General features: G+C 42.4%; 1 protein-coding gene and 1 long non-coding RNA gene across 4 annotated transcripts in view; one reads left to right on the top strand and one right to left on the bottom strand.

The window, feature by feature from the left end:
- The window catches only part of LOC148149001 (uncharacterized), a 77907-nt gene extending 58253 nt beyond the window's left edge, over positions 1 to 19654 (top strand). The window contains exons 3-5 of the long non-coding RNA XR_015758498.1: positions 4378 to 4480; positions 12736 to 12867; positions 19544 to 19654. This is a non-coding gene — a long non-coding RNA (uncharacterized LOC148149001). The remainder of the gene's footprint in view (positions 1 to 4377; positions 4481 to 12735; positions 12868 to 19543) is intronic.
- Positions 96 to 26957, bottom strand: LOC148149000 (uncharacterized). 3 transcript variants are annotated; one of them, XM_087991532.1, is made up of 5 exons: positions 26520 to 26957; positions 8934 to 9034; positions 7729 to 7896; positions 3625 to 3906; positions 96 to 416 (listed from the first exon to the last, which is right to left on the bottom strand). In XM_087991532.1, exons 3-5 carry the CDS (start codon positions 7731 to 7733, stop codon positions 377 to 379), a joined length of 327 nt encoding a protein of 108 aa, XP_087847658.1. In that variant the 5' UTR covers positions 7734 to 7896; positions 8934 to 9034; positions 26520 to 26957; the 3' UTR covers positions 96 to 376. The 3 variants fall into 3 exon arrangements, 2 of the variants coding, with proteins under 2 accessions (XP_087847658.1, XP_087847657.1); XM_087991531.1 differs by lacking the exon at positions 7729 to 7896; XR_015758497.1 differs by lacking the exons at positions 96 to 416; positions 3625 to 3906; positions 7729 to 7896; positions 8934 to 9034 and adding exons at positions 19750 to 19883; positions 20423 to 20508.
- Between the last annotated feature and the right edge of the window lie 297 nt (positions 26958 to 27254).

The raw sequence follows: 27254 nt of genomic DNA, 5'->3' as shown, positions 1-27254 counted from the left end.
AATGCAGCGTATTGTGTCACTAGTATAAATTGAAATACAATTTTCTCCTGTTCATTAAAGGTGAATGTTACTGAAGAAAGAAGATTTTAATTATCCAGTAGTGCAATTAAACAATTCTAATAAAATACTACAGGAAGTTTATTTCACACAGTTTCAATTTGTGTAAGCAGATTATTTGAATTGAGCATATTTGAATTCAAAGGAGATTCTTGAATTAAGAGATGTGAATCTTTCTCAGACTTAATATTCACTCGGTTAAAGCATACATGATACTAACATGTTAGAACCTGTGGGACAACTAATCCATTTGATGAATGGCGAGGATCTGCTCATATACAAAAGACAAAGTGAATGAGGTCCAATTTCAGGATAAGGCTTACATCCAGTAAAAACAAGATACTGTGGATGCTGGAAATCTGAAATACAAAGAGAATATTATCAGTAGGTCTGACATCATCTGTGGAAAGAGAAAGTTAATGGATTGAGTCTGTTATGAGTTTTCTTTCGCTGAGCCTAACCCTACCTTATGGGTCAGAACGTCTGGCTTCAAGTCCCACCTGCCCCAGACATATGTCAAAACATAGCGAAGAGATCCTTGGTGTAGATGTTAAGAGTTAGGAGAGATCTTAAAGAGAGTTACTTTGGTTTTATTGGACATCATGTATAGCAGGGCAGTCACAATGACTCCAATTATTAGCAGCGGGTACTACGTACCTTCATAATGCGCTGTGGACAGATATTAAAAATGTCCCATGTCACTGTGCTAGGGGAAATCCTCAAACAGGAGTTCAAATTCAAACACTTTCTCCTCCATGATAGGTTTGCCAATTCGTATTGGACATGTTCCTGGAGGTGTTATCACATGGCTCCTACCTGTAACGATCCCATTCAATACTCCTAGCATTGATTGCCTGATATATTTGTCCCCACAAAGCCATCACCTTCCAATGCTCATGGAAAAGCAGTAGACTCTTTGTTACCTAATTGGATGATTCTTGACTGACAGCCAAATTGCCTTCTCATCCTATCCAATTTTTTCATAGCAAGTAAATCAAGACTCAAAAGAAACAAAATTATTGAACTCCACCATGATTTTACTCAATAGAGAGTGATTTGGAGACTAGTCAGGAGGGAAATTCTGAAGGATTGGGAACTTACTCCCTAAGTTAATTGCAGATACTTCATGCATATTCACCTCCCTAAAAACATATGAACAGCAACAATATTTCTGTTCTGTTTAGCTAATGCTTATTTGTTCTGACAGCTTCCATCTTTTGTCTCCATTGAGTGAAGGACACTGGATGCACACAGCTCAGTCAAATCAACATCAGTCGCTGAGAATTGCCCAAGGCTTCAAGTTCTTCCTGACATGTATTTTTCTCTCAGTTTTATACACAAGTGGCTGGGTTAGATGTCACATCACTAACATTCTATCCTTTATTAATCTTCTTCACCGATGTGAGAAAACCTTTAGGTTCTCCTGCATTCTGTGCTTGGTTCACTGTTTAAATAAATCCTTATTTTGTTTCAATTGGTTCTGCTCTGTTCATTATTTCAGCTTCCTTTCCAGATATTACCAGTCAATGGGAGTTCTGGCTGCTATTACTTGACCCATGCCAAATTGTACCTGGCCAAAAAGTGTCCTCTGTGGGAAGACCCCTCACAACCATCTGTGCATCTCCATGACAACCTGCTTAAAGAGCTGCCTTCCATGACCTTGAGAAAACAAGTCGAGCAAAAGAAACTATTTTATGACCCTAAGCTAAAAATAAATAAAACAATGGCTCTCTCTCCACACATGCAAAGAAAAGACTACAGGATTAAATCAAATAAAACAACAACAAAAGGATGTGGGATGAAGGGAAGAACATCCAACATTTGCCAAGAATATGAAGCAAAAGCAGAAAATGCTGGACATAGTGGTTGAGTCAAAACGAGGAAGGGTTTGAATTTCCTGTGAGACAGAAAAGCTTACAGTCTATAAAGCACACTTTCTGACCTCAGGCATCCCAAATTGCTTCGCATAATTGAAGTACTTTTTGAGGTGTAGTCATGTAAGAAAGCAGCAAGCAATTTTGCACATAGTAACCCGCCAAGAGATAATGACCAGTTCAGCTGCTGTTAGTGTCAATGTGGGAAGAATCTGGCAAGGACACCCAAGTGAACTCTCTCCACTAGTTCTGTCAAAGGAAGACCGAAAGTAAAGCTCAGGAGTTGAGGAGGGTAGAGAAGTTTTTATTTGTTGTCTATGGTGGCTCAAAGTCAAGAGGTGTGACACCATGTAAAATAGATAGTCTACTTGGATTATTATACTGGAATCAATATGGTTCCCGTTGGTATAAAATCAAATCTAAAAGTGCCTCCAGAAAGGAAATGCTTGAACACTACAAGTTAAACAGGAGTCCCAGCCATGCATTCAAACATTAAAATGAGATATGGAGCGAGATTATCTCTATATGCAAGTTTTACATTGGGATTCAGCTGTACATACACCTATACGATATGTGCTAATTCAGACTGTGCGTCACATGTACAGATAGAGGCAGCACTATAAATTACACATATCAACACAGACCTCATTGTAACTCAGACTATACCAGTACAGGCAATTTCATAACTCCCATGTACTGCCATGTGTCAGACTGTATATCACAGACACACGATAATTGTAACAGTGCAATATCAGACTGTACATTTTTCATCACCCATATGTGAATACAAGCAGCATCACAACTGAGATACATACAAATACAAACTCAGACTGTACAATATGTCATTCTGATGGATACTCAGACTGTACAACACGTGTCACATGCACCACTACAGGTCATGATTCGGAGATGCCGGTGTTGGACTGGGGTGTACAAAGTTAAAAATCACACAACACCAGGTTATAGTCCAACAGGTTTAATTGGAAGCACACTAGCTTTCGGAGCGACGCTCCTTCATCAGGTGATTGTGGAGGGCTCGATCGTAACACAGAATCTATAGCAAAAATTTGCAGTGTGATGTAACTGAAATTATACATTGAAGAATTGATTGTCTGTTAAGTCTTTCATCTGTTAGAATACAGTGATAGTTTCACTTCTTTCATGTGTAAATCACAAAACCCTTTTTTTAAAGTTGCATTCTTGGGTTAGCTGTTAACAATGGTGATAGCTAGACAATATGTTGAAGGTGTTAGCCCCCTGTGTTCTCTGTCTATGACCTGATGTTTAGATTGATTCTAATCTAAAAAGTGAGATAACAGAGTTTTACATAAATTCATGCAGTTTTTGAGCTCAGAGTTCTACATGAATGTATGCAGTTTTTGAGCAAAGTGCAATGTAACTCTGCAAGTACAAAAAAATTCACCACACAAAATATATGTGTGCATGTGGGTCTTTGTCTGTGTGTGTGTGTGTCTGTCTGGGGTGGGGGTTGAGTGTGAGAAAGTGTGTGCGTAGTGAGTGCAGAGTGTCTTAAGTCTGTGAGGGGGTGCATGTGTGGGAGTGTGTGTGTCTATAAGGGTGTGTGTGGGTGTTTGTGTGCGCGTCTGTGTGTACCTGTGTCCGTGTGTATGTGAGAGTGTGTGTGTGTAGGAATATCTGTGTGTGTGTGTGTGTGTAGTGCAATGGTGATCACCTGTAATGTGACATGAACCCAAGGTCCCGGTTGAGGCCCTCCCTATGGGTACTGAACTTAGCTATTAGCCTCTGCTCGGCCACTTTCCTCTGCTGCCTGTCCCGAAGTCCACCTTGGAGGATGGTCACCCGAAAGTCCGAGGCTGAATGTCCTGGACCACTGAAGTGTTCCCCAACTGGGAGGGAACCCTCCTGTCTGTTGATTGTTGTGCGGTGCCCATTCATCCGTTGTTGTAGCCTTTGCTCGGTTTCCCCAATGTACCATGCCTCTGGGCATCCTTGCCTGCAACATATAAGATAGACAACGTTGGCTGAGTCACATGAGTACCTGCCATGTACAAGGTGGGAGGTGTTCCCACACGTAATAGTGTGCTTCCAATTAAACCTGTTGGACTATAACCTGGTGTTGTGTGATTGTTAACCACTACAGGTAGCATTGTAAATTTCCAGAAAACACCAAAACATTGCTTGGCTGGTGGTGAGATGGGCACCTGTGAGATCCTTCATGTAACCTTGGAGCAGCTGTGGGGGTTTGACACTGTCTTACATCTGTTGGAATGTGTCTTTGTGTCTGAAGAGAGGTGCAGTGGTTTTTGTCGAGGTTTGTCCCGAGCAGCTAGCTTTGTGATGTGGGAGTCTATGGTGTACGATTTGTTGCCTGGGATGTACACTGAGACAAACATCTACTGTGCCTGGTGGACCATCACCTCAGTGAATGACACTCTTTGATCTTTCTGAAACTTGTTGCTTCCAGAGCAAGGAGCTGACCTTGACCTGAGTGTTGCAGACTGGCACATTCTAAGTTCCAGGACTATGTGCTGAGGGACACACTAAAGCTTGGGGCAGCTGCTGTCAAGGTACGTTGGGAAAAGACAACCATCTGAAATATTCCTGTTTTGGGGGGGGGAGTGGGGTGGATTCTTAGTTATTGGACCTACTGCCTCAAATATATGTAAATTTTGTCTTGTTTGTGTAAGAGAGGTCTTTGGTTTTTGGATAGGATCAAACTCCAATGTTTGTTTTTTTCTTTGATATATAACTGCACAGAATTGAACTGCGTTTGTGACTATTTATGTATACAAACAGATATTTTATGAATAAGGTATGTTTTTGAAATGAAAAGAATCTGAGGCTGCAATGTAGTGTAGAACCCCTCCTCATAATTGAAACAGTCAAGCTTAACAAGTCTTATATTCTTCCCACTCTCTCTTTCACTCACTTTTACCAATTCCCTTAAGTCTCTGCCATTAATCTTGCATGCCCTCTGTGCAGCCTACTCATCACTTGGGAACACCAACCACTTTTCCCTCACCTGCACCAGCACTAACAGCTGTGCAGCCAGTTTCATCTCCCTTCATTCATCCTTGTCTCTCATTCCAGGAGACCACAGCCCACAACCTGCTCAGTGACACCCAGTTTGGGGTTTGCCAGGCTCACTTAGCTCTTGATTTAATTACAGCCTTGGTTCAAACATGGACAAAAGAGCTGAATTCCAGTGGTGAGGTGAGAGTGACAGCCCTTGACATCAAGGCCCCATTTGACCGAGTATGGCATCAAGGAGCCCTGGCAAAACTGGAATCAATGGGTATGGGGGTAAACATTTCGCAGGTTAGAGTCATACCTGGCAGAAAGGAAGATAGTTGTGGTTGTGGAGGCACAGTCATCTCAGCTCCACGACATCTCTCGAGGATTCCCTCAGGGGCGTGTCCTAGGCCCAACAATCTTCAGCTGCTTCATTAATGACCTTCCCTCTGTCATAAGGTCAGAAGTGGGAATGTTCGCTAATGATTGCACAGTGTTCAGCACCATTTGCAACCCCTCAGATACTAAAGCAGTCCGTGCTCAAATGCAACAAGAGCTGGACAATATCCAGGCTTGGGCCGACAAGTGGCAAGTAACATTTGCGTCACACAAATGCCAGACGACGACCATCACCAATAAGAGACACTCTAACCACTGCCCCTTGACATTCGATGCTTTACCATCACTGAACCCCCTACTGTCAACATCCTTGGGGTTACCATTGACCAGAAGCTCAACTGGACTCACCAAATAAACACAGTGGCTACAAGAGCAGGTCAGAGACTCGGGATACTGCGGCGAGTAACTCACCTCCTGATACCCCAAAGTCTATCCACCATCTACAGGCACAAGTAGTGTGGTGGAATACACTCCACCTGCCTGGATGGGTGCAGCTCCAATAACACTCAAGAAGCTTGACACCATCCAGGACAAAGCAACCCACTTGATAGGCACCACATCTACAAACATTCAATCCCTCCACCACTGGCACTCAGTAGCAGCAGTGTGTACTATTTACAAGATGCACTGCAGAAATTCACCAAAGATCCTTCGACTGCACCTTCCAAACCCACGACCACTTCCACCTAAAACAACAAGGGCAGCAGGTACTTGGGAACACCACCACCTGCAAGTTCCCCTCCAAGCCACTCACCACCCTGACTTGGAAATATACTACCATTCCTTTACAGTTGTTCGGTCAAAATCCTGGAATTCCCTCCCTAATGGCATTATGGGTTAACCCACAGCGAGTGGACTGCAGCGATTCAAGAAGGCACCACCACCTTCTCAAGGGCAAATAGAGATGGGCTATCAATGCTGGCTAGCCAGCGATGCCTACATCCAACAATGAATTAAAAAAAAACAACAGGGCAGAAAGATCAAAGCCAGGTGGTGAGCTATCCGACATTTCGATTCTCATCCCTTATGAGGAGAAAACCCTGACTCTGACTGACCAGCTTCTGGGCTCTGGACTGGTATCAGAGGCTGCCATGATTGACAATTCCGAGTGAAGGCTAGTTCCCTTGACTTGACCGAGGACTACAGTCAACTGTGGCAGTCTTCTTGGGTTTGGGCTAAACGACAAGGCAAGGTGGAAATACCATGACATGGGTAGCTCTAAGTGGGCAAAGTGCAAAAAGGCAAGACCAGCTACGCTCAAAGTGAGTGGGTGCTGAGAGAGCAAGCCAACAGCCCTGAGGTGCAGCTTGGCCCAGTCCTTCAGCTGGGTGCTTCTCTGTGTAAAGTATCCTTGCAGCAGCATGCCAACGGTTGATGTCAGTGCACCCTGAGGTGCTTTTAAGTCCAGGTGTGTCCTGTAAATATTCAGTGATGGGTATTCAGGATGGAGCAAGTAGAGAACTGGTGTCGCCATGTACCTACTCAGATACTCATATCTCGAATTTTCCATGCCTTGTTCCCCTGTGACAGGTGTCAGAATAGGAGGTTACATATTAGTGAGGTGAAGCCTGTTGTTAATTAGGCTGACAACAAGCAATAATCACCTATAACATGCATCTGATCCCTGCCAGACAAGGTATCTCAACCCCATACCTGGTATTCTGTTCAAAAATGTAGTTCCTGACTTTGAGAAAGGCCTGGCTGGATTTTCCATGCAATTTACTCAGATGTCTCGTTATTCAAGCCCTTATTAAATTCTGCCCATAGTGTGTGTTCTGTGCTTAATTCTGTTACATTCACGGGCAGCACGGTGGCACAGTGGTTAGCACTGCTGCCTCACAGCGTCAGAGACCCGGGTTCAATTCCCGCCTCAGGCGACTGATTGTGTGGAGTTTGTACGTTCTCCCCATGTCTGCATGGGTTTCCTCCGGGTGCTCCAGTCTCCTCCCTCTGTCCAAAAAGTGCAGGTTAGGTGAGTTGGCCATGCTAAATTGCCAGTAGTTGAGGGGGTAAATGTAGGGAAATGGGTCTGGATGGGTTGCGCTTTGGCGGGTCGGTGTGAACTTGTTGGGCCGAAGGGCCTGTTTCCACACTGTAAGTAATCTAATCTTTAAAAAAAAATTCACATAGCTGACTGATTGAAGATACTACATTGTGTCTACCGTATAGAGTTGGTGAGGTGTGTACTTTTATACAAAGCATCACATGCTATGAAGTCATATAACTGTCTTAACGCTACATGCTTGTCTCCTCTGAAATCTATGTCTTAATACAACATAACTCTTTTTCCTCCTATGATAAATATGTACAAGGGTGCATATTGGGCTGAATCTGACCAGAAGTCAGCTGTCATTTTCTCCCCGTGAGCCCTCAAGTGTTTCTCATGCTGGCACTCAAAACTCACCTCATTGACTAGATACCATGACACTATGGTGCCTGGTTCATTCAATGCCAACTCGATTGTCCGACCCGCTGTAAGCCCTTCACAATTACTGAGATACTCCGGGATTCCTGGCACTAGGGCCATTTTGATTCCGAGCTTCACACCTGATTAAGCGTTGGCAATCCAGAGCTGTTTTTCACATGAACACAGTGTGACAATAACCACAAACCAATGCTCCTCCACCCAATGCTTTTAAGCACCAGTACACAGCTTATTGTCCTTAGCAACATCCCATCTTAAACCTCTGTCTAAGCCAATGCTGTTGTTTTCCCACTGCCCACCATAGCCCAGCATCTTGTCATTGTTCGACGTGGGACCATTACATACAGGAAAACCTTCAGGGACAGCTGAGAGGATGAAACACCAGAAGGCAAGGCCAGGCATGGATACACCAAGTATTGAAGTAGGCACAAAGTGAGTGAGCAAAGATCCCTGAGGTGCAGCACGACCAAACCTGTCAGCTGGTTGTTTGTCTCCATGTGTACATAGCTGGTATCAGCTTTCCAATGGTGCTCCAAAGAACAGCTTTACAGTGCAGAAGCATCCTATAAGTGGGTCAGAGATGGGTCTGATGCATGTTGTAAAGCTGATACATGTCAGATGACAATGTTCGTGCCTGTAGGACAGCTGTAGTCACTACCCATGGAGCATACTCTGAGAGTATGGGTGTTCAAGATGGAGGAGCAAGTGGTGAACCATTCTGACTTACACGTTGTGAATTCTCTGTGTCTAGTTTCTATCTGATGGGTGATAGAATGGGAAGCTGCATATTAATGAGGTAAGGGGTTCTAAATGAGTGATAACCATGCTAATAGACATCTATTTCCAATACAGTAAGCTTGGTCAGAACATAATATTGAATTGCACAAAATATAATAGTGATTTTCCTGCTAAGTGTATGGTGTACCTTTGCAGCAAAGATCTCAAAGACCTTAATCACAAAGTTCAGAACATACAGGAATAAACAATGAAGGAAACAGAGATACCTTTGTCAGCCAATTTGTCTTGCTGTGTAGGCATCTCAGTATGTTTTCTATTTTGGTAGGATCAGATCTAACCGCAGTTGACAAGTAGATTGAACCAAAGAAATTGATTTGGCTCATCATCACCAGTAGTTTCTCTCCCTTGAGAGAGCAGCCTTGTGGGACTATGATGACTTTACTTACTTTATTGTCGAAAACAAGTTCATGTTTCCCTGCTGCTGATATGAACTGATGGAGGTTTACATCATTCTCCCGGTTAGTTCTTCAGACAAGTGCAATGTCATCTGAAATGTTAAAAGCAATCTGGCAGTTTCTCAATGACATGATCCATAGATTTTTGGAATACATCTTAGCTAATGGTAATCTGACAAAAAAGGTGTTTACCGAAAGGTGTTCTGACTTTGGGGAAAGATATGTGGACTGCATTAACATAGATCCTTAGCAACAAGCTTGGACAAAAAACTCAGCAGCTGAGTTTTAGTGCAATATTTGGGCACCTCGAATGTTAAAATGCATGTCTGTTGCTGCATCTTTCTTCAAAACGCAAGCAATGCAAATGCACCAATTTGTGTGTTACTTGGCTTTTCACACACGGTTGTATTGTACCATGTAATTCAATTCCAGTTTGAGCTTCTTTGGAATGTGAATGCTATGTTTACAAGGAGGCTTGAGCCTGGGTTAGGCATCATCTTTCAGATCTACTAACGCATTACCTTTAAAGTTGCTGACATCATCAAATGAGTCTAGTTAAAAGTTAGTCAGGTCATGGATAGATCCAGTGTTGTGGTTTGTGATGTCCATAGAATTGTGTGTACTGGCAGACTAGTAATATGAAGCCTATCTCTTTCAATGAACTAAGGGTTTTGGGTATCAATTGACTCAATTGCAATTGTCATTGCAAATAGATGGAATATCTTGTGTAGACTGCAGCACATTTTGCCAGTTTCCTGTGTACGTTTAATGTAAGATGTATAAAGGAGTGATATTTTCACTGGCACCAGCATTAATCTTGGCAAATTGTGCCTGGTGTCCATTCCTTTTTGGGTATATTACTTAGGCTTCAATCCTTTCAACAACATCCTTGAGGTGTGTGTCATGTTTGCCACATGTACTCTTTGAGTTCATAGAATTCCTTAAAATGTGGAAAGAGGCCCTTTGGCCCATCAAGACCGCACCGACCCTCTAAAGAACATCCTCGCGTAACCACATAGCCCCATGTTTCCCATTGCAAATCCCTGGACATGATGAGCAATCTAGCATGACCATTCCTCACAACCTGCACATCTTTGGACTGTGGGAGGAAACTGGAGCACCTGCAAGAAATTCACACAGACATGGGGAGAACATGCAAACTCCACACAGGCAGTCGCCCAAGGATGGAATCGAACCTGGGTCCCTGGTGCTGTGAGGCAGCAGTGCTAACCATGAGCCACCAGGTCACCTCATTAACCATGGTTCTGCAAGCTGAAACATTACGGCTACTTCTTTGATTTCACTAACCTGCTAATTTGTCATTGGTGGAGTTTTGGCAGCTTTCCTTGGTTGGATCTTCACGCACTGCTGTGGAACATTCTCTTGTACTTCGGGTTTCTCTGGGCAGATGCACTTCCGACACATTTTATTCCAGTATCCTCTTGTGGAACATAGCTTACATTGTGTCACAAAATATTGGATACTGTCCTCGTGAGTGAGACAAGCCACATCTAATACAAGATCTGGATTTTCCCTGAATTGTTTGACAGCTGCCATAATTGATTCAGTGTCCAGCACTTGTAGGTACTGCTGGCCTATTGCAATTGCACATTCCTGATGAAGGGCTTAGCCTGAAACATCGACTCTCCTGCTCCCTGGATGCTGCCCGACCTGCTGTGCTTTTTCAGTGCCGCACTTTTCGAGCCCTATTGCAATTGGTTCAAACTTGCATTCTTCTGGAAGAGCATCGATGGTATATTCTGTGCATTTGTCTACAATTGCTTTTCTGAAAAATCTGTTGGGTGCAGAAGCAATCAGCAATTCCATAAACCTATCAGCTAAGTTAGCATCTATACCCTTGCCTATGAATTGACCCATAATATCAGCTAGCTGTTGTCAATCTGACCAACTCTAGCCTGTGGATTCTGAAATTGACTCAGACTGTAAGCTGAAAACAAAAATGTCAGGATGTTTTTGTTTGTCACCAGTGGCAATGCTGGCTAATTGTACTGGGCCACAGAAGTGACATGGGGCTACCACTGGTTGTCCAACTAATGCTGGACATTAAGCCCAACCCATTGTTAGCACTGTAATGTAGAAAAAGCAGCAGCAGTCCCACAAACTGTAAATGATAACCAAGTATGTTATTTTCATGATGTCTGTTAAGGGATAAATTTTGGCCAGGAGAGAAGATGTCTGTTCTCCAATGAAATAATGCTTTATGGGATCCTTTATGTTCATTTGAGAGTGTAAATGGAACTTCAGCTTGGTGTCTCATCTGAAAGAGATATGTCTGGTATGGCAGCGACCCTCAGCACTCCACTGGAGTGGGCAACCTGATCTCTGCAATGGGACATAAAGCCATAGACTTCTGATTCAGATATTCATAAAACTTCCCACTAAACTATAGTTAGCACATTTAATCTTTAGGTGCTTTAATCTGAAATCACTCATTTGAGTGAAGCAACATTTCTGGATTATTACATCCAGTTAGGGAGGAAAGGGTTAATGAATTGCATGACTTCAGAACTGCGATGGAGTCTCCACATTTCTCAATTTCTACCCTATAACCCCAAGCAGCAGAAATGCTCAAGTAATGCTTTTCTTGCAGATGTTATGCAAGTGGAAAACCATTATTTCTGGAGAAAGAAAAAAAAAGTGTTTGAAGGATTAAAACATCATGCACCATCTATTGCAGAGCTAAGTAAATTGTTTGCACTCCAGATTGCCTGAAGTCAAGCATATTTTTGGCAAGATGTGTTCCTCATTCTAATTTAATTCTGATTTCTTGTGCCTCGATGTTTCATTTGAATTAATTTCTACTTTAAATAACATTCACATTTAATAGCTTTTGTGTTTTCAAGGTTTCCAAAACACAAAAGGGAAAAAAAGAAACAGCTTGAAATCCTAACTACTTTTGGCATCAGAGGGAATCTGATCACATTGTTCCCTCTCTCCCCCACCTCCTGGCTTGAGGCAATTAATCTGGTGACAGTGAGTTATGGGTGTCTTGTCACGAGTTTGAATAAAGCATTACTCAATCTGCACTGCAGGCGTGAGAGAGTTCTCCCCAGTCGTATTTTCTTTGCGAGACTAAAAAGGGGGATATGGGCCTCACCGCATGGTCCAGTTATTTCGTTTGCACATGATTCCCAATAAAAATTTTAGGGCACCTCGACAAATTAACCCTGAGCTCCTGTTGCTTAGCTGTTGAAAGACAACATTTAGGCATGCAATGCTTTATTATGAGTGCTGGTCCTGTAATGTTGCAGTAAAATCCACACTTGCTGCTCAATATCAATAACCTTTCAGTGACCAGGTTGCAGTCATTAATCCTGAGGTTCCCTGTCATAACGGAGCACAGTAGCCATTCGCCCGTGTCTATTAGGGAAACCATTGCCAACCACACACGATTCACCATATAGATTGATATGTATTCATAAGAGATAACCCAGAATGACTGAGAGGGCTGCAATCTCATCTCACAGTTGATTTCTCTTGAACTCTAGTTGTGAACAATGCACTCAGGACAATTCCAGTAATCAATCACTTCTGCATTTTACTGTGAATTTGTAAATGATACATCACTTCCAGTGTGCAAGTGAGACATTCCTGGGCTCAGTTTGAGACTTTCTTGAGGGCTACTTTCTGGTTTTTGGAAACACTTCTGATTTTCAGGGGTTCCTTTCTCAATCTTATATACTTGTTTATTAGGTGATGCACTATCTTTGGCATTTACATTGATGTATGGGGCTTTTGAACTCTCACAATATCCTTAATAATTGTCAATTAGGAGAAAGTAAGGACTGCAGCTGCTGGAGATCAGAGTTGAAGAGTTTGGTGCTGGAAAAGCACAGCCAGTCAGGCAGTATCCGAGGAGCAGGAGAATCGACCTTTCGGGCATAAGCCCTTCATCTGGAATAAGGTTTGTGGGTCAAGGGGGCTGAGAGATAAATGGGAGGGGGTGGGGCTTGTGGGGGAAGGTAGCTGGGAATGCGATAGGTAGATGAAGGTGGGAGTGAAAGTGATAGGTGGGAGAAAAGGGTGGAACAGATAATAATTGTCAACTTTCATTTAAACTTAAAGCCACAGCACACAAGGAAGTAACAATTTTCTAGACACTGCAGTATTTACATTGGCACAACAGGCACAACTTTTCAGCAAAATTTATTTTCAAAGTAACCAATGCACGTTGCTTCACACGAAAATGCCATTACCCAAAAAACCCCACAACTGACTGACAAAGTTACAGTCAATGCATTTCCACATGCATAAAACTGAGAGATTTTAAGACGACAGTTACTAATGTCTTTATTGCAGCTTAATCTCAGATTTAAATTTAACAATTGACATGTTAAAGTGAGATAGAAGGAACTGGGGTGCTTGAAATGCCAGAATATGAGGAATGTAGGGGTTCATTCGAATAACTTTTATACTAAATTTCTAACTACCCTCCCCTACATGTTAGCTCCTGAACATATGCAATCTTAAACTTGTGATTCCACATTAATTTGCAAGGAATTGATCACCTCAAGGTTTCAAGGTTTCTTGACTATAGATAGATATGGTTTCCTTTGTTGACAGATTTAAACCTGTTATCTCTCTTTTCCAACCTCTTTTCCCCAACCACTTTGCAGCTTCCCTCTCCCCCCCACACCTTGCACTCTGCCTGCTCTCACTCCACTCTCTTACAATTCCCCTCTTCCCCCATATCTGCTAGCAGCCTCTAATCCAATCCGCCTCTCAGATTTCCCCTCACCCAATCCCCATTTGCAGTTTCCTCCTTTATCCCATGCTACAGAACCTCCTCAACAGCTTCGAAAGCAGCCCCTCTCACCCCAACACCCTCTTGCAAAGTATTTCTTACTCCCCACCTCCCATGCAGATGCCTGCATCCCCATAGACCCAGCAGATAGAATTGCCAACAGATAGTTCCCTGGCTTTAGCACCTCTGGCAAAAGCACCCCACTTCAACACTCCAGCCTCATCCTTGGCTCTTTCATCTTGCGCCCCCTCCCCAGTCCAGTGAAGCCTTTCCCCAGCAGCTTCTTCACTTCATTTCTTTCCTTTTGATCTGATTTGCAAACCATGTCTGTTGCTCCTCCAATCACACATTGTTTCTCTACCACCTTGCTGCTGATTAGCTCACAGTGAACCTATCAGCAGCAAGCACTGGAGAGAACCAGCCTGTGATTGGAAGAGCAGCCCCTTGGAGATTATGCCCATTCTACTTATGGTGGCAATTTTACTCTTATTGTTCGCCCAAAGATTGAATGTTTTGGGGTATTTTGAGGATTTCAGGGCAAATTTGCTTGACTCTCCGTGTATTTTGAATGCTGATCACTTCTGTGAGTTGTTCCTCTCCTCCACAAGGTGTACATATTCTAAGCTAGTACCCTATGACAATGACCACACCTCAAAAATCACAATTCATTGACTGAAGTGCTCTGGGATGTCCTAGGTTATAAAAGTTTCTGTATAAATGTAGGAATTTAATGTTGTCATTTGATCTTAATGCAAAGAATTCATTGAAAGAGGGAATTCTATACATGAGGGTCCAGCAAGATGAAACCATACCCACCAAAGTGAGATAGAAGGAACTGGGGTGCATGAAATGCCAGAATATGAGGAATGTAGAGTTTCTGAAAATTTATGCCTGAATTCTCACCATCAACGTGGGAAAGTTGCAACAGTAATGTTCCCAACCAGTAGACCTACCTTTAAAAAGGCCTGTATGCACCATATTTGCATTCTGGAGGCAACGAGATGGAATGGAGTCGAGCTCAATACATTCAAACGCAGTTCAGAAACACTTACAGAAATGGATGATTGCTGAGGCAGCCTGCTCAGAGGCCTGTCTAGTTATCTGTGTCTTTGGCACAATTGTATAGGCTATTTAGACCTCTAGCAACCCCCTCCCCCCGACACTTTTCCTCTCTGTCCATCTCAAAGGTGGTGATGCTGGATGTCTTAAATGCATAAAGATGGATAAATCCCTGGGATGTCATCAGGTGTACCTTAGAATCCTAGATTGCTGGGCCCCTTGCTGAGACTTTTGGATCATCGATAGCCACAGGTGAGGTGCTGGAAGACTGGAGTTTCTAGCCACTATTTAAGAAAGGTGATAAGGAAAAACCAGGGAACTATAGACCGGTGAGCCTGATATCAGTGGCAGGCAAGTTGTTGGAGGGAATCCTGAGGGACATGATTGACATGTATTTGGAAGGCAATGACTGATTAGGGATAGTCAACATGGCTTTGTGCGTGGGAAACCATGTCTCACGAACTTGATTGAGGTTTTTGAAGAGCTAACAAAGAGGCTTGATAAGGGCAGAACGGTGGATGTGATCTATATGGACTTTAGTAAGGCATTCGACAAGGTTCCTCATGATAGATTGGGTAGCAAGCTCACATAGAATACAGGGAGAACTATCCATTCAAATGCATAACTGGCTTGCAGGTAAGAGACAAAGGTTGCTGGTGAAGGGTTGCTTTTCAGACTGAGGCCTGTGACCAATGCTGTGCCACATGGATCAGTATTTTTCGTCATTTGTATAAATGTGGAAAAGGATATGGAAAATATAGACTGTCAGGAAATAGATGGTGACATCTTGCAAAATGTCCAGATTACAGAGGAGGGAATGCTGGATGTCTTGAAATGAGTAAAGGTGGATAAATCCCCAGCCCCTAATCAGATGTACCCGAGAACTCTGTGGGAAGCTAGAGAGGGATTGCTGGGCCTCTTGCTGAGATATTTGTATCATCGATCATCACAGGTGAGGTGCCGGAAGACTGGAGGTTGACAAACATGGTGCCACTGTTTAAGAGGGGTGGTAAGGACAAGCCAGAGAACTATAGACCAGTGAGTCTGACCTTGGTGGTGGGCAAGTTTTTTTTTAGATTACATTACAGTGTGGAAACAGGCCCTTCGGCCCAACATGTCCACACCGACCCGCCGAAGCGAAACCCACCCATACCCCTACATTTACCCCTTACCTAACACTACGGGCAATTTAGTATGGCCAATTCACCTGGCCGTGCACATCTTTGGACTGTGGGAGGAAACCGGAGCACCCAGAGGAAACCCACGCAGACACAGGGAGAACGTGCAAACTCCACACAGTCAGTCGCCTGAGGCGGGAATTGAACCCGGGTCTCTGGCGCTGTGAGGCAGCAGTGCTAACCACTGTGCCACCGTGCCGCCCACGGTGTTGGAGGGAATCCTGAGGGACAGGATGTACATGTATTTAGAAAGGCAAGGACTGATTAGGGATAGTCAACATGGCTTTGTACATGGGAAATCATGTCTCACAAACTTGATTGAGTTTTTTGAAGAAGTAACAAAGAGGATTGATGAGGGCAGAGCGGTAAATGTGATCTATATGGACTTCAGTAAGGCGTTCGACAAGGTTCCCCATGAGAGACTGATTAGCAAACTTAGATTTCTTGGAATACAGGGAGAACTAGCCATTTGGATACAGAACTGGCTCAAAGGTAGAAGACAGAGGGTGGTGGTGGAGGGTTGTTTTTCAGACGGGAGGCCTGTGACCAGTGGAGTGCTGCAAGGATTGGTGCTGGGTCCTCTACTTTTACATAATTGATTTGGATGCGAGCATAAGAGGTACAGTTAGTAAGTTTGCAGATGACACCAAAATTGGAGGTGTAGTGGACAGCAAAGAGGGTTATCTCAGATAACAACAGGATCTTGACCAGATGGGCCAATGGGCTGAGAAGTGGCAGATGGAGTTTAATTCAGATAAATGCGAGGTGCTGCATTTTGGGAAAGCAAATCTTAGCAGGACGTATACACTTAATGGTAAGGTCCTAGGGAGTGTTGCTGAACAAAGAGACCTTGGAGTGCAGGTTTATAATTCCTTGAAAGTGGAGTCACAGGTAGATAGGATAGTGAAGAAGGTGTTTAGTATGTATTCTTTTATTGGTCAGAATATTGAGTACACGAGTTGGGAGGTCATGTTTGCAGCTGTACAGAACATTAGTTAGGCCACTGTTGGAATATTGCATGCAATTCTGGTCTCCTTCCTATCGGAAAGATGTTGTGAAACTTGAAAGGGTTCAGAAAAGATTTACAAGGATGTTGCCAGGGTTGGAGGATTTGAGCTATAGGGAGAGGTTGAAGAAGCTGGTAACTGTTTTCCCTGGAGCTTTGGAGGCTGAGCAGTGACCTTACAGAGGTTTACAAAATTATGAGGGACATGGATATGGTAAATAGGCAAAGTATTTTCCCTGGGGTCGGGGAGTCCAGAACTAGAGGGAATAGGTTTAGGGTGAGAGGGGAAAGATATAAAAGAGACCTAAGGGGCAACTTTATCACACAGAGGGTGGTACATGTATGGAATGAGCTGCCAGATGAAGTGGTGGAGGCTGGTACAATTGCAACATTTAAGAGGCATTTTGATGGGTAAATGAATAGGAAGGGTTTGGAGGGATATGGGCTGGGTGCTGGCAGGTGGGACTAGATTGCGTTGTGATATCTGGTCGGCGTGGACCAAAGGGTCTGTTTCCATGCTGTATATCTCTATGACTCAATGATTTGGATTTAAACATAGGAGGTATGGTGAGTTAGTTTGCAAATGACACCAAAATTGGAGGCTAGTGGACTGCGAAGAAAGTTACCTCAGAGTACAACATGATCTTGATCAGATGGGACAATGAGCTGAGGAGTGGCAGATGGTGTTTAATGTAGCTAAATGTGAGGTGCTGCATTTTGGAAAGGCAAATCAGTGCAGTACTTATACACTTAATGATAAGGTCCTGGGGAGTGTTGCTGGACAAAGTGACCTTGGAGTGCAAGTTCATAGTTCCTTGAAAGTGGAGTCTCAAGTAGATAGAATAGTGACGAAAGCTTTTAGTGTGCTTTCCTCTTTTTGTCAGAGCATTGAGTAAAGGTGTTGGGAGATCATGTTGCTACAGGACATTGGTTAGGCCACTTTTGGAATATTGTGTGCAATTCTGGTCTCTCTCCTATAGGAAGGATGTTGTGAAACTTGAAAGGATTCAAAAAGGATTTATAAGGCTGTTGCCAGGGTTAGAGGGTTTGAGTTATAGGGAGAGGCTGAATAGTCTGGGGCTGTTTTCCCTGGAACTTCGGAGGCTGAGGGGTTTCCTTATAGAGGTTTATAAAATCATGAGGGGCATGGATAGGGTAAATAAACAAGATCTTTTCCCTGGGTTAGGGGAGTCCAGTGCTAGGGCATATGTTTAGGTGAGAGGGGAAAGATTTAAAAGGGACCTAAGGAGCAACATTTTCATGCAAAAGGTGGTGCATGTATGGATTAAGCTGCCAGAGGAAGTGGTGGAGACTGGTACAATTACAACATTTAAAAGACATCTGGATGGGTACATGAATAGGAAGGATTTAGAGGGATATGGTCTACGTGCTGGCAAATGGGACGAGATTAATTTAAGATATCTGGTCAGCATGGACGAGTTGAATTGAAGGGTCTGTTTCCGTGCCGTACATCTCTATGACCCTATTTCACCTTGTATCTCCATACTACCTTCTATGCCATGTCACAGCATGCCCTCATAACCTATTGCCTCCTCCATGTCCACTTATCCAGTATCCACAACGGAGAAACCTCAGGACCCATGTAGAAATGACTTTTTTTTAAAAAAAACTAACAATCTAAGAGAGCTTTCATTACACATTTGACACTGAAAAACAACTACGTCATGAAACTTATCATGAATTTGAATCCACCTTCTCAAGTCAACCTGTTGTAAAACAAAGAAACATTTACCCACTTAAAACATTGAAGGCATCTAATACTTTAATAACGACTAAAAACAGTCAATCAAAATGTGAATGAACCCTCCCTGTTGAGGCAAGTTACTTTGGACTTTTTGAAACTCAGCCAAGAGGTTTTAATTTGCTTTACTATGATAAAAGCCTATGGGAAATATCAAAAGTGGTGTCAGTTGAAATAGAAGGAACAGATGGCACTATGTTTTAGAGCTACTCCGTTGTCAATTAATGTACTCCAAAAGCAGATGTCTTGCTTTTTCTTCACTCAAAGTGAAAGCTGTAGCAGACTTCTACACTCCCTCACCCCATTTTTTCAGCATTCAAAAGAATTTATGCCTCATCCTTAAAATCATGGCTCCCACATTTTACGTCAAAACCCTTGGAACAGGAAAAGTGGGGTCTGTTTGAATTTAGTGCTAATTTCAACTGTCTCTGCTGTTTCCAGTCTCCTAACTATGTGATGCACACCCTGCCCCTTACTGCACTGGTGTAAATGGGATCTACTGGAAACTCCAGCAGGACTTCACATCCACTATTTTCAATGGCTTCCAATTTTGGTTTGCCTCTGCAAAAGTGTTGCCCGAAGCATCTTACTTTCCTTCCCTTCTTGTGGGGAACTGCTGCCTGTTGTGGCCGAACATTAAACTCAACACTTTGTGATTTTTTTCCCCCTAATTGCCATAGTCAGAGCAAGCATATTTTTCAACATTGAACTTTAGCTCAGAGCAGGTTGACATTTTATGCACTTAATCCACATTCAAATTAAGGTGTGTTTTAAAAATCAGAGTCTCTTTGTTTGTCCTAAATAGTTTGTTCATTAATGATATTCACACAGGGCATCTTCGCTAAACTTGAAAGGTTGTTCAGAATGGATTGCCTCCCACAAACTGACAACAGAGAGACATATTGAAGGTGACAAGGCAGGTAGAAGACAAATGAACAGAGGACAATCCTTTGCAATTTTGATTATTTATTTCAAAGCTGTTGTCATTTTATACTAGCGTCAAATATGAGATGTTTGATGAGACGTTATGTGCTGACTACAGGAGTACATAAAACTGAATGAGTATTGAGCATGAACAAGAATGAAATAAAGTTCCATTTTGTATTTTTGGATAGTCGCCTTACCGAAAGACATGTGTTCATATTCTAGAAAGGGGATACCCAGATATTTACTGAAAGAAATTAGTGACAGTTTAAAAAAGAAAGTTTATTATACCAAAAATCAAAGAACATGAATCCGAATAAATTCACTTCATTTTATATAGTAAGTTACATTAAAAAAATTTAAGTACAGCCAACACAATCAATCATATTCCAAATTAATCATTTTAATTCCATTTTCCTTATGCACCCATTAACTTACACTCCAAAAATACAAGTCAAATTGTTGTGGAGTTGAAGGTGTGTACTATATATTTAAGGGAGAGTGAAAGTTGAAAAGCTGGCAAGCACCTGTCATGTGACTGACTGCAGGCACAAAGTCGACTGGACAATTTTGAAATGTAACATTTGAGCTGTAACTCAGATAATGAGTTGTTTTTACAACAACTCGAATTCAACCAATCAACTTAAATTATGCCCCAAGATACCAAATCCCAATTGAATTTTAATTTTACTGTTTTGACAACATCAAACCAATGAGACGATCTGAAGTTTTGAGGTATAAAAAGCAGACATTTTGGACAGTTAGCTCAAAACAAAGAACACCTACTGCCATTGATAAGGTGCCTGCAGACCCCCTCTCTGAGAGGTATCTTTTCCATATGAAACATCTTTGCAGCAGAAGACCAAAGACACCTACAGACAGAGAAAGATGACAACTGGTTTTGAAAATTGATTTGCTGTAAATTTTATAGGGGCTTTATTGGATCAATATATTGTTATAGAGTGGGAGGTAGATGACAAATTCTAAGAGAAAGGAGGCTAACAGTTGTAGATAGTTGTTGTTTAATGTTCTCTTTTGGAGTTAAAGAATAATTTTTTTTTAAATAGTGGAATTTGGGTAGTTCTCTATCACTCATACTTTAACAGATTACAAGGCGAGGTGAGTTTTTCTGTGTGTTTGGTTTAAATTAGCAGAAGGGTCCACGGCTGTATCGTAACAAGGTACTTCTCATAATTGGTTCTGAATGCTGTTTTGAAGATTTGTGTATAGGTTGAGATTTCTTTGGCCTTCCACTTACTTTCAGAAAAGTTGTCATGTCAAATTTTCTCCAACTGTTCTAAACAACATTTTAAGAGTAACCACTTTGAATCAGAATTATCCTGGTTGTAATATTCTTTAATTTTTGAATTTTGCAAGTTAAATTCTCCCTCTGTCTTCAGGTTGGCTATATCAACTCACTGATGGGGTTTCCTTAACTTAACAAACGTTTTGAACTGTTTTAGCCCATACCTAGAATTGCATCTGAACTATGAGAGGGGATTTTCCTGTTCTGCAGCTTGTTATTCAAAAAACCCAAATGCACACATAGAACCCTATTTGAAACTGTCACATGCTCAAAATCTATTCGGCCTATAATCAACTTGTTGAATCTTTACCTACAATTTATTCTCCAGGCAATCTGGTTACATGATCACATACTGGAAGCTAGGTGTTTTAGCAAAAAAATCAGATCCCAGAGAAACTTATTTCTTCCAAGGACCATAATCTCAATCAAACTATAGGATTTCTTCCACCTATAAGTACATCACAAAGTACAAATTAATTAAGGCCCACCTTTGGGCACAAAACAAAATTAATGGAATGAACACCTTAACAAGGAGGGTCAAAGATCATCCATCATTGGGCCTCAAGCCTCATTTCAATAATGAAGCCTCTTGCATTTTTGGAGGCAACTTTACTGGCATTCTAATTTCAGGCCAATTGTCTCCATGAGAGACCCAAAGCTAACTCATAAGTATATATGGAAGATACAAAGTTTAGGCAATAGTAGCTCAGACTGTGGCTCAGCACTGAAATGTATTTTATAAGGAAGATGCTTGTTTTGGCAGACTCAGAGTCTTCTTAGCTCATCACTCACCAATTTAGTGCAGGGATCTATTCTGGCACTTCTTTTACACAGAGGTCATCTGTCTGAGAAAGGGCTGCATATGCCAGTATGGCAGTGCCAGTACTCTTGCTGTTGGCGTGGTGAAAGGGTTGCTCTCCCAAAATTAGTCCCTGGGTGAAAAATATGCAACCAGAGATAACAAATTCTGATTGCCACCCATTGACGGTTGACTCCCCAAACTCTCCCTCATATTATCACCCCATGCACTGATCTTTCTTTTACCATCTCTCTCCATCTCATGAGATCTCCCAGAGTCCCCCAAGATAACACCCCACAATTGTACTCTTTCATCATCACATGTGATGATACCTATACCATAATTACTGTGGCAATTTCTTCCCAAACTCTTCCCATTCGATCCCTGCCCACATCATTACACTCCCCCTGAATTGTCTCCCATGATTTCTTCCTGGAATCATATCCTTCTCTAGGAATCATTCCCATGATCTCTTCCCTAAAATCTCTTACAAAGATCTCTCTGACCGATCTCTGCTTCTACGACAGCTCCCTGTGATACAGTCCGTTGGTCCTTCCTGTGATGTGTTCAGCAGTCATCACCCAGTTGGTTAGAGTCAGCTTCTGAAGGATGCAGGAAAGTCCTGGAAACTGATGGGGGTTTGGGATCTCATTAACCCCTTCTGGTTTTCTGCAAGATGGGTCTTCAGCTATTGGTAAACCTCTCAGGATGTGATGGGAAAGCAACCAAGGTGAGGAAGAAATATTTTAAACATGGAATTGTTTTTCAATAATATCCCGTGGGCGGCACGGTGGCACAGTGGTTAGCATTGCTGCCTCACAGCGCCAGAGACCTGGGTTCAATTCCCACCTCAGATGACTGACTGTGTGGAGTTTGCACATTCTCCCCGTGTCTGTGTGGGTTTCCACTGGGAGCTTCGGTTTCCTCCCACAGTCCAAAAATGTGCAGGTTAGGTGAATTGGTCATGCTAAATTGCCTGTAGTGTTAGGTGAAGGGGTAAATGTAGGGGAATGGGTCTGGGTGGGTTGCGCTTTGGCGGGTCGGTGTGGACATGTTGGGCCAAAGGGCCTGTTTTCACACTGTAAGTAATCTAATGCTAAATTTATAAGAACGCATTATCAAACAGAATATGAAATGCAATGCCATTCAATTTTCTCCAATGCAATGCATTCTGCAATACATTAAGTTCCATGTCAAACCCCCTGAAGTTTTACACAATAACCAGTCCCTTGTTGTACACAAAATACAAGAACACAATACCTAGCAGCAGAAGTAGGATATATGGCCAGTTAGGCTTGCTCTGCAACTCAATAGTTGGTCAGTCAGGGAACCAAGGACTATGGAGAAAATGCTGGGAAGTAGACATGAGGAAAGCCAGATCAGCCCTGAGCCTATTGAATGTCATAGTGGGCTTGAAGGGCCAAACTGCCTACTGCTGTTCTTATTTCTTATGGTCTTAATACAATCTTGGCTGATCTAGGGCAAGAAACCCACTTTCCTGCTCACTCCCCATGTCTCTCTATTCTGTATCTACCGTAAATACAGAGGCAAAGTAATTATTCAACATGTCTGCCATTTCCCCATAATCATTTACAATATCCCCACTTACATCTTTAGTGGGCCAGCATTGCTCCTGGCTGCCCGCTTTCCCTTTATATAACTATCACATCACTTCTGATTGATTTGGATGTCCCTTGCAAGTTTCAACACTTGTGACTTCCTCCAAATAGAAACTGTTGTTATGGATATCTGGTATGCTAGTCTTTTGAGGCATATGTACGATATTCTTTATTCTCATCCTATACCAGTATATTAGTGACTCTGACAGTGCCACTCCCTGCTGTCACACTGAACTAGAAAATTCCAGTGATTTTGTTTCTAATTTCCTCCCTTATCTCACTGCCATCTGGTCCATCTCCAATTTCTCCCCTCACATCCTTGACTTGTCTACATTTGTGGGGATGGGCTAACCACTAATAATCAGTACAGGCCCATTAACAAACACAGCTACCTTAAATAACTTCTTTACACCCCACATTCTGTGATGACTTTATTCCATTTTCCTATCTGATTGATTTTTAATTTTCTCAGCCTACAAAGAATAGCACACTATTGTTGGCAGGACCTATGACTTTACTTCATGCACTTCTGCCCTCACCCCTTCCCCTTTTAATTTAGAACCATGTTAGAACTTCTCATAGTCTCACTTTCCACATCCCCAGCTTCTGTAGTCAATGGATCATCATACACTGCCTCCAGTGAGATGCAATCACCAAATACACCTTTCACTCTCATTTCAACCTTCTCAGTCACTCTACAACATTCTGATACACTTCTCCTTCAGAGATCCACAATTCCCACTCTTATTCCTTCTGTGTAAATGCAGCAGATACATTACCTGCATTTTTATCTCCTCCCTAATCGCCATCCATGGCCCCAACATCCCTTTTCAAACGAATTAGTAATTTATTTGTATTTCTTTCCATTTATAATGCTCCATTGTCTGCTCATGATGTTGCCTGCCCAATATTCCTACTGTGTGTTCTCTGCTTCTAGAATGCCTCAGCCAAGGAAAACATTCATCCTGTATCTATCAAGCCCTGTATGAATTTGTATGTTTGAATGAGATCACCTTTCACTCTCCTACATTCTGGAGGATAAAGCCCCAGTCATTTAAATCTTTCTTTGCACAACAATCCATCCATCCCAGTTATGAGTATGATCAACATTTGTTGCATTCCCTTTCGGCAAAGATATCTTTCTGTAGGTAAAAATCAAAATGGCACACAGTACTCCAGGTGTGGTCTCATCAAGGCAGTAAGACATTGTTACATTCATACTTTACTTGATGTCAGGAGGCACTTGTGGTGCCTTGATAATGTCCCTACCTCTGAGCAAGAAAGCTGGGGCTCAAATCCCACCTGCTCTAGAGGTATGTCATAATAACTCTGAACTGGTTGTTTGAAAATATCTATCGTTTGTCTGTATCACTTGTTTTACCTGCATGTTAACTGTTAATGACTCAGAAATATGGACGCCTAAATCCCCTTTAAGTTCAACACTTCCCAGCTTCTCACCATTTAAGAAATACTCGATATTGCTACTTTTCCCACCGAAGAGGATTACCTTACATTTCTCTATATTGCAGTCCATCTGACAATTTTTTTATTTATTCTAATCCTCCTTAAATCCACTTGAAGCATCTTTTTATCTTACACTTGCATCCTGCTATGTGTTATCTGCAAAATTGGAAATATTACAATAATTTCCAGATCGAAATGACTGACACAGATAAGTAGGAGAAAGTGAGGACTGCAGATGCTGGAGATCAGAGCTGAAAAATGTGTTGCTGGAAAAACGCAGCAGGTCAGGCAGCATCCAAGAAGCAGGAGAATAGACGTTTCGGGCATAAGCCCTTCTTCAGGATAAGTAGCTCATCCATGGATTTTTGCAGTATATTCCTGCTCACAACCTACCAACCTAAAAATGACTGATTTATTCTTACTTTATGGGTGGAAACTCTGAATGATATTGGCGATGGCAAGATTTGTGTCAGAATCATACGAGAAGTCTGATAAGGCCTAGCTCAGTCTCAGGAATGTAATGCTTTTATATTTTTGCCGAGTGATATGCCAAGTCCCTCGCTTGGCAGCAGAGAATTGCTAATTATGGGGGTTATAGATTATAGATTGTTAAACACTTTGTTAACAGCTCAATTCATTTCATTGATATTCAGCTTCCTGTCCTACCAAACAAGCTATATAAAGAAATCTCCAGCCGGAGATTCACGAGAATGGTCCCGGGAATGAAAAGCTTAATATAACAGGAATGTTTGAGGACTCTGGGTCTATACTCGATGGAATTTAGAAGTATGGGGGGGGGGGGGGGGGGGGGAGGTGGAACCTAATAGAAACTTACAGAATACTGAATGGCCTGGACAGAGTGGATGTTAGTAAGATGTTTCCATTGCTGGGAGAGACTAGGACCCAAGGCACAGCCTTAGAGTAAGGGACGACCTTTTAGAAAGGAGATAAGTAGAAACTTCTTCAGCCAGAGAATGGTGAATCTATGGAATTCACTGCCACAGAAGGTTGTGGGAGCCAGGTCATTGAATATATTTAAGATGAAGATAGGTTCTTGATTATCAAGAGGATCAAGGGTTACAGGGAGAAAGCAGGAGAATGGGGTTGAGAAACTTCTCAGCCATGATTGAATGGCAGGACAGACTCAAAGGGCTGAATGGTCTAATTTCTGCTCCTATGTCTTATGGATGTCACAATGGGGTAACTGGTGACTTCAGGCTCACTACTAGCTGAGAAGCCTCCATTCTGCTCAATACCAAACAGCATCTCAGGGCATGATCAATGGTTACACTCTTGCACTCTATCATCCAGGGACATGGCAATCTGAAACTTGCCAACCTCTCGTGACCATTGAGACACTTCTCCAACACATTTGCAGGACAGTCTGGAAGCCCAAACTCGCACTGCTGTGTCCAATTGCAATTTAGCATTGAAAGGATACTTTGTGCATAGAGATACAGATCTATTGCACAGATTGGACTAGGCTGCATCTCATGGCTGCTCATTTGCTCTTGTAGCATTCACTCACTTAGCATCTACCTGCAGGCTCACAGCTTCCATACCATGCTATGCTTGTCATCCCATGTTAGTTAGCATATTGATGCTTCAACCAGAGAGAAAGGCTATTAGTATTGTCGTATTGATGAGTTCTTTTGCATAGATACACAGATGGGCTACGTATCAGCAGGAACTTACCTGAGAGGATGGAGGAAGAGGAGGGTTTCTATTAGATGGAAGCTATGAGCAGAAGATCATCATGGACTGGCAAGGTCAAGATGCAGCATTAGGTTCGCATTGTGGGTGCAACTGTATCCTGGACTCATTTCCTTAATGTTCCCTTTTGCTAGCTAGAAATGAAAGCTTATGTTTGGAGTTGTCTGAATTCATGCCTGTACTGATGTTCTCCTGCTGGACAACAAGAAAATGTGAGTGAACCAATGGGGTGTGGGGAAACAGTTGCTTGCTCTCAAAGAGAGTCTTTAAATACAATGTATCTAAGGACAAGTGAAGTGTGGGGTGTGGTGTTAAATGTCTTCTAGGATTAGAGATCAGGAGTGCCAGCTATGCTTATTTAGTTTACAACTCTTTCTACTTTCCTAGTTATATTATGTGCTAGAACACTAGCCCAGCACCATTCAGGTGAAGGCACATCCCAATGGTACAGTTCCCCCCACTTTCCCCAGTATTGGTGCTAGAGGTCGCTGAACTGAAACCTACTTCTCCTGTGCCAGTTTTTGTGACTCTCTAATCATATTTACCTTACACTAATTCGAATGTGGCTTGGGTAATTATCCAGAGACAACTGCCTTTGAACCTTATTAATTTAGTGTCATGCTCCTTGTACTCCCGATGTAGAACCATTTTGTTAGTCTTTTCTAGGTTGCTGCTATCTCCGTAACCCATGACAACTTGATCTTCCCAATCCAGTGC

This window comes from Chiloscyllium plagiosum, unplaced genomic scaffold (genome assembly GCF_037043375.1).
Source record: "Chiloscyllium plagiosum isolate Xiang-an unplaced genomic scaffold, Cpla_swu_hap1 HiC_scaffold_10, whole genome shotgun sequence".
NCBI lineage: Eukaryota > Metazoa > Chordata > Chondrichthyes > Orectolobiformes > Hemiscylliidae > Chiloscyllium > Chiloscyllium plagiosum.
The sequence above is the reverse complement of the archived record's forward strand: the minus strand, read 5'-3'. Positions and strand labels throughout refer to the sequence as shown.

What these genes read in the sequence shown, in the direction of transcription:
- LOC148149000 (XM_087991531.1), bottom strand. Translation starts at nt 8,956, where the DNA reads ATGAACTTGTTTTCGACAATAAA. An exon ending in AACTTGTTTTCGACAATAAA is followed by an intron (nt 3,907 to 8,933) that starts GTAAGTAAAGTC and finishes TATATGTTGCAG; the next exon opens with GCAAGGATGCCCAGAGGCAT. An exon ending in GGGTTCATGTCACATTACAG is followed by an intron (nt 417 to 3,624) that starts GTGATCACCATT and finishes TTTGTATTTCAG; the next exon opens with ATTTCCAGCATCCACAGTAT.